The sequence below is a fragment of the Amphichorda felina genome (genome assembly GCF_050947745.1).
Source record: "Amphichorda felina strain 45539 chromosome Unknown scaffold_6, whole genome shotgun sequence".
Taxonomy (NCBI): domain Eukaryota; kingdom Fungi; phylum Ascomycota; class Sordariomycetes; order Hypocreales; family Bionectriaceae; genus Amphichorda; species Amphichorda felina.
Window position 1 is genome coordinate 1866895 of NW_028145044.1, and position 15095 is coordinate 1881989.

General features: G+C 54.8%; 6 protein-coding genes and 1 non-coding gene across 7 annotated transcripts; 3 read left to right on the forward strand and 4 right to left on the reverse strand.

The window, feature by feature from the left end:
• Positions 1–81: 81 nt before the first annotated feature.
• Positions 82–197, reverse strand: ACO1O0_006439. Its single transcript has one exon. It is a non-coding gene; the product is annotated as a tRNA-Leu (tRNA).
• A 286-nt stretch (positions 198–483) lies between these two features.
• On the forward strand, positions 484–1942 carry SEN54 (tRNA splicing endonuclease subunit SEN54; the record flags this gene model as incomplete). The annotated part of the gene is made up of 2 exons (XM_083195831.1): positions 484–1804; positions 1833–1942. The coding sequence occupies 2 exons, from the start codon at positions 484–486 to the stop codon at positions 1940–1942; spliced, it is 1431 nt and encodes a 476-aa protein (XP_083048847.1).
• Positions 1943–5130: 3188 nt separating this feature from the next.
• On the forward strand, positions 5131–7294 carry ACO1O0_006441 (uncharacterized protein; the record flags this gene model as incomplete). The annotated part of the gene is made up of 2 exons (XM_083195832.1): positions 5131–5279; positions 5335–7294. 2 exons carry the CDS (start codon positions 5131–5133, stop codon positions 7292–7294), a joined length of 2109 nt encoding a protein of 702 aa, XP_083048848.1.
• A 723-nt stretch (positions 7295–8017) lies between these two features.
• On the reverse strand, positions 8018–9545 carry ZPR1 (zinc finger-containing protein ZPR1; the record flags this gene model as incomplete). The annotated part of the gene is made up of 2 exons (XM_083195833.1): positions 8018–9286; positions 9360–9545. The coding sequence occupies 2 exons, from the start codon at positions 9543–9545 to the stop codon at positions 8018–8020; spliced, it is 1455 nt and encodes a 484-aa protein (XP_083048849.1).
• Positions 9546–9822: 277 nt separating this feature from the next.
• On the reverse strand, positions 9823–10410 carry ACO1O0_006443 (ribonuclease P Rpr2/Rpp21/SNM1 subunit; the record flags this gene model as incomplete). Its single annotated transcript, XM_083195834.1, has 1 exon — positions 9823–10410. One exon carries the CDS (start codon positions 10408–10410, stop codon positions 9823–9825), a length of 588 nt encoding a protein of 195 aa, XP_083048850.1.
• A 267-nt stretch (positions 10411–10677) lies between these two features.
• ACO1O0_006444 (CXXC motif containing zinc binding protein) lies at positions 10678–11376 on the reverse strand (the record flags this gene model as incomplete). Its single annotated transcript, XM_083195835.1, has 5 exons — positions 10678–10821; positions 10870–10992; positions 11049–11114; positions 11175–11289; positions 11342–11376. The coding sequence occupies 5 exons, from the start codon at positions 11374–11376 to the stop codon at positions 10678–10680; spliced, it is 483 nt and encodes a 160-aa protein (XP_083048851.1).
• A 744-nt stretch (positions 11377–12120) lies between these two features.
• Positions 12121–14142, forward strand: ACO1O0_006445 (uncharacterized protein; the record flags this gene model as incomplete). Its single annotated transcript, XM_083195836.1, has 1 exon — positions 12121–14142. One exon carries the CDS (start codon positions 12121–12123, stop codon positions 14140–14142), a length of 2022 nt encoding a protein of 673 aa, XP_083048852.1.
• Between the last annotated feature and the right edge of the window lie 953 nt (positions 14143–15095).

Below are 15095 nucleotides of genomic sequence, written 5' to 3' on the forward strand. Positions count from 1 at the left end.
ATAATCAGTATTCTTAGGTAAATTTGATTCAAAGAGGAAAAAACAAAACCAAAAAGAAAAGTGATTAAAAAAAAAGAACACTGGGAGCTGCAGGGATCGAACCTGCGCGTGCGATGCACATTGCGGATGACAGAAGTACCGATCGAAGCTGATCAGCGAGCCTAAACACAACGCCTTAACCACTCGGCCAAACTCCCTCGGGAAAGCGTCGGAAGTTTGCTTCGCTTATGCAACCTATACTACCATGCTACCTCTAACTATTCCAATTGGCTCACCAACAACACACTCGACAATAAGGCTGTGGAGCCTTACTGGTTCTTTTTTCGTACTCTTCATCTCCAAACACTCAACTACTAGCAATACCTAGAGCATCTAGCTCGGCTACTGCGCTACATTCGAGATAGCCAACAATTACAAGTCCGCCAACACTAGGCAAGGAATCTACAGTCATCGAAGCTTTACCTGCTTCGCGACCCCGCCATCATGGCCTTCGACGACGACGACAGTCCCCTCACCACCCACACCGTCGGCCCCTCGGGCGCGGCCGGCGTGGGTAACAACGACGACGCTCCGACTATGGAGGAGGCGCTCGAGGACGAGATGCCCGACTTCAAGCTGTTTGGCGCGCTGACGGGAGGGAAGAAGGCCCCGTCGGCCAAGACGATCCGGCGCGGCGAGAAGGACTTTGAGGAGCACGGGACGCGGGCCCAGGACAGCGCGCTCGAGTCGAGCAGGCAGGCTATGGAGGAGGTACTCAGCCACACGAGGGCGCACCGTAAGGATGTGTGGGTGCGGGCGTGGTATTTTCCCGATCACTGGGCTGGCGAAAAGGAGACGACGGCCGACAGCGGCGAGGATGATCTGAAGCTGCGGGAGCGGGTCGTGGTCGTGGAGCACGAGAAGGGCAGCTGGATGAAGGATATTGGAAGAGTAATCCCCCTGGCGAAGGATTCGGCCAGGGTGGCCAGACTGTGGCTGCTGCCGGAGGAGGCGCTGTATCTCGTCGAGAGGGGCACTCTTGATCTGTGGTGGCCAGACAGACCATTGGACGAGCTGCTGCCTCCGACCACCCCCCTGGAGCGCGGCGATGGGTTCGGGCCCGATGACTACGACGTCGGTATACCGCTGAGTCTGGAAGCGGCGTACGCAATGCTCATCGGGAATGAGGGGGAGAGAGGCAAGATCACGCTGCCCAAGTATCAGGTATACACACATCTCAAGAGGAGCGGACTCCGGATTCTACGAGCGCCAGCAGCCCCCTCCATCCCCAAGGCACCGGCTACGATGCTATGGCAATGGCTCTTCTCATTCATCCGGGCCCATCACGAGCCTAAGGTTGCCAACGCCTGGGGCCCCCTCGTCCAGCCAGGCCTCTACCGGGCATACCGACCCATCTACCAGCGTCTTGCCATCATTCCCCGCCACACCCCCACCGAGAACCCCCCCGCCACGACACCCGAACCCGAGGACCCCTACCGCGTCTTCTATCACGTGTGGAAGGCGAGCGGCGGGTCATTCTCCAAGAAGTCCCCGCCCCCGCCGGACTTCCGCATCGCCGTGGCTGACACGGAAGACACGTTCGTCCCGGACCTGCAGCAGCTCGACGCGCTGCTCCTGTCGTCGGCGCCGTACGACCCGCCGTCGCGGCGGCCCGAGTGGCAGGCGCCGGGCAGGATGTACCAGCGGCTCAAGCACGGGCACCGCAGCATCCTAGTTGCGGTGGTGGACCGCGGGCTGGTCAACTTTATGAGGTTCGGGGAGGGTGCATTCGGGGAGGAGAAGCTGTTCGAGAGGTTCGATGGCGGTATGAGGGGCGGGAAGAAAGGGGGCAGGGGAGGCGGCGGTGGACGGGGGAGAGGAGGTGGGAGGGGTCGAGGACGAGGCCGGGGGAGGAGGTGAGGATGCTACATACGACCCGATGCTGGACATCTCAGGTGTCTAGGTCGCTCTGGAGGCCGCTGTTTTGTGTCCAGACTATGGAATCCTTTCGGATTGGGGCAAAGCCTCCCGGAAACATGCACATGGGGAGTCGCGTGTCAGATGGGGCTCAGCGGGTAGCCACAGGACCGATCGGGAGCTACACTTAGGAGAGGATGTTTACTTCACAGGTTTGACCCCTTGACACCACCACACACAAACAATGGGTGCAAACATGCCCGCAAGCAGTAGATTATGACAGAGGGCTGCAGCCAGTTTCTGGTTCTGGGATTGGATTATTTTGTGAACACTGAACAAGGTCAGCGCGATGAGGAGGACGCTGTGATTTTGGCTGCTGTTAGACTAGCCTGAATGAGTACTACATCCACAAATACCAACATCTCTAGGAGCTCGATCGATACATAACCCCCAACCAACACCGATCATGCTATCGGGGCTGAGCAATTGAATATGGATCCCGTTTGCCACGCCATTCATAGACGTGTTGTTGACCCGCCTGCCGTGTGCAACAGCGCATCTCGCGGTGGCTGATGCGAAGATACTATTTGTATTCCGGTTGAAAAGAACTTAGAGTGTGCCAGGTGCTGTCATCATGATTCGCGACGAAACTGAATTCATGTCGGCCATTGACAGTTGTCCCCACGCAAATGGGCTCTTTCTTTCTTTTTCCGGGGGAGCTTGCCTGTCGGGAACTACTATGTTTCGAGTTGAATGATGCGACGCCGTCATGTACATAGTGCATAGTGCTTGAACCAGACCTGCCTTAGTTCTAGTTACGAAGGTGTTAATGGCGCTCGCTAAGGCAAAGAAGAGGGTCTTGTTGAAATGATTTCGATTTCCGTCAGTAAGTACTAATCGTTCTGGCAGGCTTAGCGATCAGGGTTTTATATTACTTCACCACGTGTTGTTGTGGCTCGCTAAACTTCCCGTCCAGGCCAAAAGATTTGAGAAAAAAAGAAAACTTAATTTTAGTCTACTGGCCACCGGCGTATCCTACGATAGCTACTGTTGGGAATTGGCACCTAATAACGGATGAGTGTGTGATCAGCCAGTGTGAGGGAACTAGTTGCAGACATGTCTCAGTAGGGTATGTACGGGTACAACCGCATCGCTCATGTGGGCGCACCAATGGATACCAATGAAGGATGGAACTCCTGAACTGCGATCCTGTACTACTGTAATATACGTAAGTGGACAATGAATTGCAGACTGGGCATACCAAAGTCTTTATCAGGTCATATTAATCTAGGTAATCAAATACCTGGGCTGGCGCCTTGGCATATCGGCGGCCCGAGGATACGGAACCACCAACAGAACTCGAAGAATCAACCCAGTTGTGGCTGATGGTTCGTTTCAAGGTTCCTAGCAATTGGGGAAGTCCGTAATTGCATGTAGTATAATACGAGTAAGTGCCTACGGATAGAAGGCGCAGTGTCCAAGTCCACAGGGGATTGTCCGTTGTACTCGGCGTATACTTGGAATTGCTGTGCGCGATAACACGATCAATAAATTCGGCAGAGTTCCGAGTTGTTGGCCAACATGAAAACTTTGTCTTGTTTTGCATTTTGGGGTGTGTGCCATGCTGGTTAATGATGAATTTAACCGAGGGAGCGAGCGACAACTCCTTCTTAATCGACGGAGCCCAAAGTTCCCATGCTTGAAGGGGGCCGATTGGATGCGATCTGCTGCCTATTGCGGTAGCTGGTCATAGCCGATCATAGTGCGCAGTGGTGTTGCCTGTACGGAGCAAAATACTCTACACCTCTCTGTCGGTGACTCAGTGGTGACAGCCTGGCGCTGGGAGACACGTCAAATGGGCCCTATCTCCGTCTTCCATTCACCTCGTCTTGCTGGCTTTGAAGCTGATGCGAACTCGACCCGCCGCTGGTTCCCAAGTCTTGCAACCAGGCAATGGGGACGAGTTGGGTACAGTCCTGAGTTACTGAGAAATGTGGAACTATGGAAGGGGTTGGTGACTGGGTGATGGACCATAAATGTGGATCCCAACTTGGCAACAACCGGCCATAATCAATCACGACCGCTAGATAATAAAATACCGTCCCCCGTGTTGTCATGCTGTTAAAATTTACGTATGCCGTTACTTGATCAGCACCCTTCGCTGGGCACGTTGGGTCATGGGCAGAGTTGCGCCACTTGCCAAGTCGCCCAAAACTCAACTAAGTCCACAATCCACATCCCGCCCACCCCAATCTCCTACCTATATTATTAGTCTCTCCTCTTTCTTCAACTCTTGACAAGCATTCCTTTTTCAACCCAACTCCCAGCGCGGCCCTGCCCTTGCGTCCATCAAACAGCAATCAATCCTCTTCCAACCGGCCTTGCCCCCCTCCTCCCCTGCTGCGCGGTAGCTTGTACTGGGTGCTGCACTATCGGCGCGAGTTAATAATACCACGCAACCCTAGTCGCGTCTGGCGTTTTTTCCTTGGGCGCTTTCCGGTTCCATCCTTCAAAGACACGAGCTTCTCAAGTAAAACAGGGGGTTCCTGCAATTCTGGAATTAAGCCGTCGCCCCCCAGAAATCTCATCCCTCCCTCTCTCTCTCGCGCGCGCTTTATTACTCTTCCTCAACCCCCGTCGCTTACATTGCTGCGAACGGGTGATCTCGCGCGCGTCCCTCGGTAAGCACCAATCTCATCTGTCCGTAACTACTTCAACTTCGCCACCAAGCCGTCTTGTCTCTTAGCCCCAGGTGCGCGTCTGTGATTCACGGTCCAGTTCACGGCCAGCGATTCATGTCGACTGGCAGTGACCGAGGTGCTAAGTGCTAAAAGACGCTACTGGACCTGCCTGGACCTACCTGGACCTAGACCCGTAGGCACCTTCCATACCTCACGGCGGCGCCTTCCAGTCGCTCAAGACACGCGCAACTCTGGGCCCCTCAATTTCAACACACGCCATTTGTCCCTTCCAACCTGCCAACCCTTCCAGGTTCTCAAACCTTTTGCAACCTTAACCGCGCTTTCATCTCTCTCCCCCTTCCAACCTCACATTCTCTCCCTTCCACGTTGCATTATTCTATCTATCTATCCATCCATCCGTCGCTTTCGCTTTCGCTTTCATCGCAACCAGATCGCGCACGGCTTTTGTTGCTTCTGTATCTTTTATGCTATCGTTTGCTTACTTTTCGAGTCTCTACCAATCAGTCCCAGGGATTTTCAGCTCTTTTAAATGATGCCACACTCAACTGACGAGCCTAATGAAGGCTCTGGCGGCAACCCCAAGCCAGCAACTGGCGACTCCGAGGGTTTAGTCAAGGACCACTCCAAGGGCGAGACTACCGAGGATGACCCCAATCCTACGCTTTACAAACCTAATGAGTTGTGCAGCCTTTTTTCATGTCTTATCTCGCGGGCATGAGCTAACCCCCAGTCTTAGAAAACAAGACGAGGCCTCTGACAAGGCCGATCAGAACGGATCCGGCAACAACGAAGTTGACGCGGAGAGCGAGCTCAGCGAGGCTAGCATGCCTAACTCGCCACTGAACCTTGGTGACGAGATTGTCGTAAGCGATCGTGTTGGCGCCGATCAACCGGGCTCTCCCCAGGACCAAGAGGCTACCGAGGACGAGGACGAAACCATGCCTGACACCTCCCCTGAGGAACCTGTGGCTTCACCCTATCCAAAGCGCAAGCGTGCCGCCACGGGGCCGCGGGCCGCCGAAGAGGACCGTGGTGACTCTATCGAGACCAAGGCCGAGACCAATGGTCAGGTTAACGGTAGACCCAAGTCACATTCCGGTCGGCCACCTCGCGCAAACATCACCGGCGGCAAAGGCGTCATTCTCGGCCACTGGAGAGATTCGCCCGTCCCCGAGGAGGACCGCAAACATGCTGTCATTGGCTTCATTGACGTCAGAGATCGCCTTCGCACCCGCATCCAAGGCACCAATCTCCTTGGTGAGAATGTCTCCAACATATGGCCACTACCTCCGAGGACTGGCGCGAGCTGGGTTACCTTTGAGGGTATCTACTTTCTCCCCCATCTCGTCGGGCTCGACCAACTTCAAGTCAAGGAGTATGTGAGGCTTCGCCTGGGCGCTATTGAGGAGACCGTGGAGGCTCGCGACGAGGCGGAGAGGAAGGCCGTGGAAGATGCCGTTAGGATAGTCAGGGAGTCTGCTCTGGCCGCTGACAACTATCCCGTCAACAACCCTCAGCCACACATCGCGTACGGCGCCGATGTCCCCGAGGTTGTCAAGCGTCGACGCACAAGTGGCGGATACGCGCCTGGTGGCGCTGGTTCCAACAGAGACTCCAGCCACGACCGAGCCACAATCGACCCTCTCCCAGGAACGAGGCCTACGAGGATTCTTCTGGGATGCTGGAATAAGTCTGATGCTCCTCGGCGCGAAGATCGCCATGCCGTGTACGGAATTCTTGGCGCAAATGACATGTTTAGGGTCAAGCTTGTTCGCGAAACCCGTACTGGTGCATACATGGACGGAAACTTTCCCCAAGGCGCCGGGGCGCTCTGGATAGCTTATGAAGAGGTTGAATTTGACAGCCATCTCAAGAACCTGACCAGGGGAGAAATCAAAGAATACTGTCGTGTTCGCCAATATCAGATGGACCAGGGAGAGAGACCTGAAGACCGCATTGCCAACGAGACAAAGGCTGTCTATGAGGCGCAGAGGCGTGCCACCGGGGCTGGTACGCCCGTGGCGAGGACGGCCAGCTTCAGCACTAGCTACATGCCCACACAGACTGAAGAGCCGCAAGGCCTCGAACAGCCGAGCCCCAGGACAGGCTATGGGGGCCAAGAGCTCCGTACTTCCCGACGTGTTGAGGCCATGGCCAGGCACCAGCAGCAGCAACAGCAGCAGCAGCAGCAACAACAGCAGTTGCAGCAGCATCAACAAGAACGTACAGAACAGCTGAACGGACGTCACGACGCCGCCGGCGCCGATCAGAACAGCCTCGGTGCTCTTCAAAGGACCAGTGCCCTCGCTCAACGAGAGATCGCACGCGTCGAAGCCGCACAAGGCCGTGCGGATCTACATGCCACGCACAGAGAGCGAGCTGCGGCTGCTGCTGTCCAGGCTACGAATAGAGCTGCTGCTACCGCTGCAGCGTCCACCCCGTCGGTGAGGGCCAACGGCGGGTCGCGATTCCATGCTTCAGATGATGTACGGCGCCTGAACGATGTTTGGGCACGTCAAGAGTCGATGCGAGCTAGGGCTGGTGGTGAGGACGCCAAAATCTACGACGGCATCAAGTACGAACGGAAGTCGAATGGCCCCTTTATGGGCAAGTTGGTGTCGCATGGCAACATCATTAACATTGATGGGGAGGACTATGTCGAATACCGCGTGCTTACCAGGCCTTCTTTCTTCTGATAAGCCTGCCGCCACTTGCCTTTCTGCTCACCATATGTTTGCCTGGCTATCATTATATGTCAGATACCGCCAGTCCATCCGAGGTCGAGCCAAGCACAGGTGTTGTTCCAGTGTATTTGTACGGCCACAGAGGAGCTCAAGGGTGCATTGACGATAATGCAGTCCCGTCTCATCCGTCTTTTGTTTCCGCCGCGCCTGTCCGGTTATGATTTTCAGAAACTTGGGCCAGATTTCAATGGCCGACTACGAAGTTCTACGATGTGTGGATAGATGGCCTTCAAGTGGTCCGACTTGAAGAAGGTTGGCCCGTCCACTGAAATGTTTCTCATTTTCCCTTCTTTCTTACTGTATCGGCAATCCGGAATAATGTTGCTCAAAGAGTCTCGGGGGAGAGACTAGCGGTAGCCCTTGGTTATGGTGGTCGGCTGCCAGAAGATACCGCTGCTCAGCCGCAGCGCTTGGGATGAAAGAAGGTACCAAGGCGAATATTGGCTCCAAAAGCAGACATGGAGGGTTTGGGAATTCGGTGTTTCGGGAATTAGGGTGGCTTATATACCCAGAGTCGATTAATTGTGACCTTTGATCGTAATATGTAACTCTTCCTTGTGCCTACAACGTGATTTCTATCATCGAGATGGGGCCTTTCCATGTAAAGCTTTTTTAAGTCCTATTCAACCAACCCGTATTTCAAATCATCTCATCATGTACCTTGTATGTGCGACGCTATAACTCCTTGGCTTTATCATCCTCCTTGGCCTGCTCGTCCTGCTCATACCCCTCCACCTTCATATCCTTCAGCCCGAGCTCCTCCTCCTCCTCATCTGTCCGCTCGTACATCTCCCGCTGGATCTTAGGGTCCGGCGCAGGCGGGTCAACGAGCGGCTGAACGTAGCTGCTGGCGAGCGGGTCGGTGAGGATGACGGTGAAGGGCCTCTCGCCGTTCACGGCAGCGTCCAGGCCAGTAAAGAAGGTGTCCCACTGGGAGCGCTGCTCGGGGGCAAGGGAGTCGCCGCCCTGACCAGTCTCGAAGATCTGGGAGCGGAGGTCGTCGCGGACCTGGGTGAGGAGGCCCTCGACGGTGGTGAAGCGCCCTCCCAGGGTACCGGGGTTGACCTCGAGGGCAAGCTCCGGGCAGCTGAGGGCGCAGGACTCGCTCTTGAGGATGTCGCGAGCAAGGTCGGTCTCGTCGTCGACGCGGAGGGTGATCTTCTCGCCCTTTTCGGGGATCTCACCGCCCGTCTTGACGTCGTTGGAGCGGTAGCCGCAGTCGTGGCAGACGGTGGACATGAGGACAACCTGCTTGAAGTGGGGGATGTCAACCATCTTCATGTGCGTGGTGCAGTGGTGCATGCAGCCGGGGCAGGTAGCCGGGAAGTCGTAGACCTCGTTGGGGACGATGTCGCCGTCGGCCGTCAGAGGCATGTTCATGGCAGCAGCCTCAGCACTAGCACCGCCAGCGCTGTCGCTAATGCCGAGGGCAGCGTTCTGCTCAGGGGTGCGCAGGTACTCGCGCTTCTCCCACTTGCCCACACCATCCTTGAGGTCGGGCGCAATGAACGAGTTGCCAGCCGGGTCATCGACGAATAGGCGGAAGGGGAACGCATCGCCCAGAAGCATGGAGCGCCCCTTGGCGATGATCTCGGCGACCTTGGGGAAGATTTCGGGGGCCTGCTCCTTACGAGCCTCCTGGCCTAGCTCCAGATCGTCGATGACGGTGGACAGAAGACCCTCAACATTTGTCAGCTGGCCACGGCCGGCCGGGATCTCGAGGTCGAGCTCGATGAACTTGACGGTGGCGGTGTCGGACTTGACAACTTGACGCTGGAAGTCGTCAAGAGTGGTGAGTCGTAATTCGTAGTGGGTGCCCTTGGGCTGGATGGTCCCAGCGGCCTGTATCTCGTTGTTCTGAGTGTTGCAGTGGTCGCAGTGGAAGGACATGATGACTATTTCGCGGAAGTAGGGGATCGAGGTGAGAAGCAGTCGGGTGACGCCCTGTCAACCAAATGAGAGTTAGGAGTCATATTTCTCACATAAACATCGAATCCAAATGGCGGTGATCACTCACATTCTTGCCACAGTTCATGCAGAGCGACTCGACCTCCTCGACGGGAGGTCGCTCGTCCTCGTCGTCTTTGGCAGCATCGTCATTTTGCGGGGATGAGAAGTTCTTGACCTTGTCGCCGATGGTCTGGAAGAACTCCTGGGGGTCCTGCTTCTGCGTGACTTGCGCCTTCTGGTCGTCGGTAGACATTTCGCGATTCTGGCAATTCCTCTGCAATTCTCGCTGCGGCCAACTTGAGAATAAATTGACTTTTGTTCAGTCGAATATGGCAATGCGACGTGTGGTGCTGGTGTGAGCGAGTTCGATGGAGGGGTCTGGGAAATTTTTGGAGGGGTACCCAAAGCTCCAGTTATTATGTCATTCCCGAACTCGGTTCTAGACCGTTGCAGCTAGGCGCTTCCAAATGGTGCTGGAAGCATCTCCAACGCCGCTCCTAGAGGCCAACACGAGGGAAGAAAAATGGCCTTCATTTCTTCATGAAGTCGGCGAGGCTCAGTGGGTTAGCTTTTTGCTGCTGTTGTCCCGCGAGCAGCGCCTGTAGCCCAGCCTTGCGATTCTTTGCACGCTTCTTGCTGCTTGCATTGGTCGAGGCCTTCGGCGCGGTCGTAACCTCAGCACCTTTGGCAGAGCTCGAGCTCCGAATCATACCCACAGCTTTTGCCTTGGCTGCGCCGGCCTTGCGACGGGAAGCTGGTGCCGGTGGAGTGAGGCCGACCCTAGTCGGTCGGTCACAGCGGCTGCATCGGATGACTTTTGTAAAGGTTTTGGCGGATTGAGCCTTTGGTCGCTGGGTCCGAGTCCGAGTCTGCTTCGTGCTGCGTCTGGCTCTCCGGGCTTCGAGGTTAAGCTCACTCTCAATTCCAGGAATCATGATGTGTCCGCAGGCGCCGCAGACATGCTGTCGCTGGGTATCGGACATTGCCATGTCGTGATGGAACATCAGATGGCTGCGCTGGGTCATGAGATGAGCCGCCGTCTCAGGGGCTGCTATCCTCATGAGATGCGCCGCGTCGGTGAGGTACTCCAGCGTCGTTGAAATGCTGTTTGATGCCATACTTTCGAAAGGTTCGTTGATTAAGACCCGAGATGTCAAGTTACGGGCTCTGCATGTTGTCTTGTTGGGAGTGAAGTTCGATGGGATGAGAGTCTTTCATGTGGGGCGCAAGAAGTCGATTGGCGGTCAACGTGTTTTTGCTCCTACTGGTACAATCGAGTACCTTGCTTACCCTGCACAAGCCCAACACTCCTTCTTGTCAAGAACTCATAGCTCATTCAATAAATAAGGACTACATCGACCACCTTTCTCACGCATCACTTTTCCTCACGCGCGCTTAATCTCCCAAGTCATTTCTTTAATGCTCACCTCCTCTCCAGCCTTCTCGTCATAGTCGTACCATTCGCCGTCTGTTAGGTCGATAGCAGTGAACTTGCTCCCAGACTCGATACCGTCCGCAAGCCAGTCGCCCTAATCCAGTGAGCATGTATAGTTGGGGTCCTCTTTTAGACTTCGTACCTCGGGCTTGAATTCGGTGAACTCGAGTCCACGGCAGTCAAACTCAATCAGCTTCTGTGCCTTAGGCGGCTCCCCCTGTTGGTAAGGCTTGGGTGCCTCCTTGATCGAAGCAGAAGATTCCCGCTGCAGCATTTCTTAGCCTGGGGCCTCCAAGACGGACACAAAGATCATCTGCTCACCTTGCAGTTCTTGCATTTCCATACAAAGTTGGCCTCTCCCCGGCTTCCGCTCATATCGTTCATCTCCTGGTTCGGATGGTGTTAGATAATCGATCATCCCATGCAAAAATGGGGGATCTCGCGCACAAAGCGGTTCACGCCAACATAGTTTGCGTGTGTCTCCCGGCACGAGGTGCACTGGACCTTGAACATGTACCAGAATGGGTTGGCCTCAGAGTCGTCAGGTCTCAGGTTGGTCACACTGTTGATTCTATCAGCATATTTGCCTGGCTCTGTGGTAGGAGGTTCATTACCCATCCAGCTCTGCCGTGAGTAGCAGAGTGAACATTTTGAATAGGCTTAAACGAGTGCTCCAAGACTTGATTATTCCACTCCCGCAGACGGTGGTTCTTCACACTAGTTTTCTCACAAAGACGAGATGTAAGAGTGAGGGAATGAATGGAGGGGGAGGGGCACCACGTGATCTCGGAAGTTTTTATCAACGGGCAACTAGAACCCTTCTTATCATAATACTTCCTCGACACTGCCTAATTAGCACCTTCAAATTGGCCATTATTACTGCAACCTGAATGGGGTTGCTGGAACGATTAGACTAGCTCGGTACCTATGTGTGGGCATATGACTGCAAAGAGAGCCCCCTCTTATTATTCGTAATATATTCTTTTTATCTCAGGGTCTACCGCTCCGTAGCTGCAGCTTCTATACAGATAGACCACGACGTCTTTTTAAAATGCCATAACCGCCCTTAAACAGCGGATGGTTTCAATTATTTAAGTTAACACTGGTGAAACTAGTAATTATATTTCAAATGGTCGTGAGGCCGACGTTGTCAGTGAAAGTCTATTCATGCTCACGTGACAGCTTGGCACGGAGGACCTCGGATGAATGCCAAAAGCCTCAGCTCAGACCACAATTTCCAAACGGCCTATCCATCGACCTCAATTGGCGCCTCCACCACGACCCCGACCAGAGACCATGTGCGACAAGCTCGCCGGGCCGCAGCTTCATGAAATCATTATGGTCTAAGGCCGGCCTGGCCCATCGTTGCGGCTGCAGGTCTTGCAGCACCGTCATGAATGGAGCTGGTCGGCGGGTGACAGCTCCTCGCCGGAAGCCGACCTTTGCCGAAATCTTCACTGCCGCCTATAGTTCCGTGTTTGCCTCCGCCGCCATTGTCGATGCCGTACGGAAAGATGAGCGAAGGAAGGACCTGGACCTCCAATTGGAGGATGCCCGGCGAGACTTGGCCAAGCTCCGCGAGCAGAATGGCTCGGACGACTTAAGCCCCGAGAGCCTTGAATCGGGCCTCTCGAACCTCAGTGAGACACAGATGGACGAATTATGGCGGAGTTTGAAAAATATCTACAAGGGCCGACCACATTTCAAGGAGATTCACAAACCAGCTACTCTTAAAGCATCGGAGCTACGAGAGAAACTACAATTAGAACACTATGGCTGCGCTGATGAAGCGTCGATGGCGCGGTTGCGACAGACGAACCTCGAACGACTGGAGAAAGCTATGATACTGGAGGAAACGGAGCTGTCGATATCCCGACGAGATCCGAAGGGGCAGGCGCAGATGCGGCGCCTCAGCGACAGCATCCTCGCCCTCGTGGAGCAGATGATGTCACGAGCCGAAACCTCACCGAACGAATCTCGACCGTGTCCTTCATTTGACGAAGCGGCTAAGCTGATGGACACGGGCTTTCCACGTTACACCTACAGGATAATCAACCCACGGAGGGCACGAGATAATACGAATATGCTCAACAGTGCTAATCGATGCGCGATTCACGACCCAGAGCTGGGGCTGAAGGAGAAGGTGGGCAGAGTATGCTACAATCTGCTTATATCGGCATATCCTCCCGACATGCACACACTCAACACCCTGATTGCGGCCTTTGACAAGCATCGGGGATACCGACATTTTTCGGAGGCGGTCGTATCTACATTCTTTTACAACAGCCGATTACTGCCAACTCCGTCTACATATGTCGCGATCTTACACCACTACAAGGTCACAGGAAATCACGGCAGGTTTCTGCGTGCCATTGCCTGCATTGCGGGGCTGGACCAGAAGACGGGCGCCAAGTATAGGCGTAGAGACATCGGGGAGTTTGAGGACAACGTGCGGCTTCAGGACTGGGCGACCGATACCAAGAGGCGAACGCTTGGCGGAGATTATGTGTGGGAGCACGCACCGTTGAATCGTCTCATTGTCGAGGAGATTCTCAGTGGGCTTCTCCGGTTCCACATGTTTGACCATGCGATGGCCTTCTTCTCGTCATGCATGCGAGCTGGCGTCCACATCACCTCGAGGGTCGTCAAGCAGGTTCTGGACGAATGCCTTGTTGCCCTGGATTGGAAAGCAGCGGTGCAACTGGTGCGGGATTTCAGCAAGGGTTGGGGGATGTGGTCGTTCATGCTGATGTCGCGTGATGACAACACTGTTGCCTACCTGATAGACCGTGTTTACTCATTACTGGACATGATTGGACTGGGAATATCAGGAGAATCCCTATCGGATCAAGGACTGTCGAGTTTGGGCATCTCACGCCAAGAACTGGCCACCTTTGTTGGAGAGGTCTCGATGACCAACTTGACATTGCCAGCTGCTCTCGTGGTGTCCCAAGAAAGGGGCGATGTCGGCGCGCCCGGAGCCTCAAAGAGCCGATTACTACAGATGGAGAGCCTTGATAAGGAGCTGACCCGGGTCCGGAAAACGGTCAAGTCTCAGGAAAGCAGGTTACTCAAACCAGACCTACCACTCGAGTTCCGGACATCAATGGCTATGCACATCTGCGGCACGGCAATCGAGGCTGCTCAGCGCTTGGGGGAAGAGGTCTCGTATGCCTTGAGGGTCAGCCGACGTGTTCTAGTTGAGGCGAAGGAGGAGGAGAAAAAGGCTGCTGGCACTGTTGATACCCAGACTCAAGACACCAAGAAGCAACGCCGTCCAATGCCAGCGCGGGCCGTTGCGGAGGCGCCTAAACAAGAGAGGCCTCTGCGGATACGACGGCAGTATGATGACTTTTGGGGAGACTTTGCGGCGAGACGGACGACAATGGCTGGGTTGCAGGAGCACCGAACCTGATAGAGAGGCTTCGGACGGTGCCGTGTACTCTTACTCACGTGTGCTCTCACTTACGTGTACCATGCACTCTATTTATCATGCGAATACCAAGATCTTTAAAGACCTACCCTATGGGGGGAGGAAAGAGGGAAGACGTGGGAGGCGATGTGTCATGCCAACCACAGGGAACATTTGAATGGGTTGCTGTCGGTGAGGCCTGCAGCTGCAGTGCATGGCTGGTGATGTGGTGTTGCCCACAAATTTTGTTCAGCGTGCTGTGGTTGGTTGGTAGGATGGGGGATGTTGGTGTTGAGCCTCCTTCCTGTACCATCCTGTTAGTGTCTGCTGAGCCTCCGGCACCGGCTGGACCGGCTGGTAGGTGCCTAGTAAGGTAGGAACATTACGTAGGCGGTACGAGTACGTGTATCGGGATGTATTCGTACATGTGAGGTTTCATCCAGGGCAACTACCGGTGGCCCCCACCACTGCGAGCCAGTAGTGGGCACGGTAAAGTACTGCTACTAGCAGGTACGGAGTACGGATACTAACCTGACGTATTACCACCGGGAATTATCTGAACCGGGCGCTGATGTCACACTTTCGCGATTGTTCTCACCATATGGTGGCTGCACTGCAGGCGCGACGGGGCATATCTCGAGGCACCAGAGTGCCATACATCTGCACATTGCACGGAAATGCCACTTTCTAGGTAGTATCCAGCTTCCCTCCAAGCCATTAATTTCCCCCATGTGATGCATGCCCATGAATCTGCGCTGTCTACGGACGGCAGCCAGCGAACCTCGAAACCTCAAAGGCCCACGTGGCGTGAGCACGCGAATCAGATGGGATTAGAGTTGGACGGGTGAGCTGTGAGCAGAAGTTGCGGGCGCATTCCTCCAGAATCTTCAGAACTCCCAGAGTCATCACGTCTCTTCGCACCGCAAATCGCAAATCCACACCCACGTTCCCCTGCC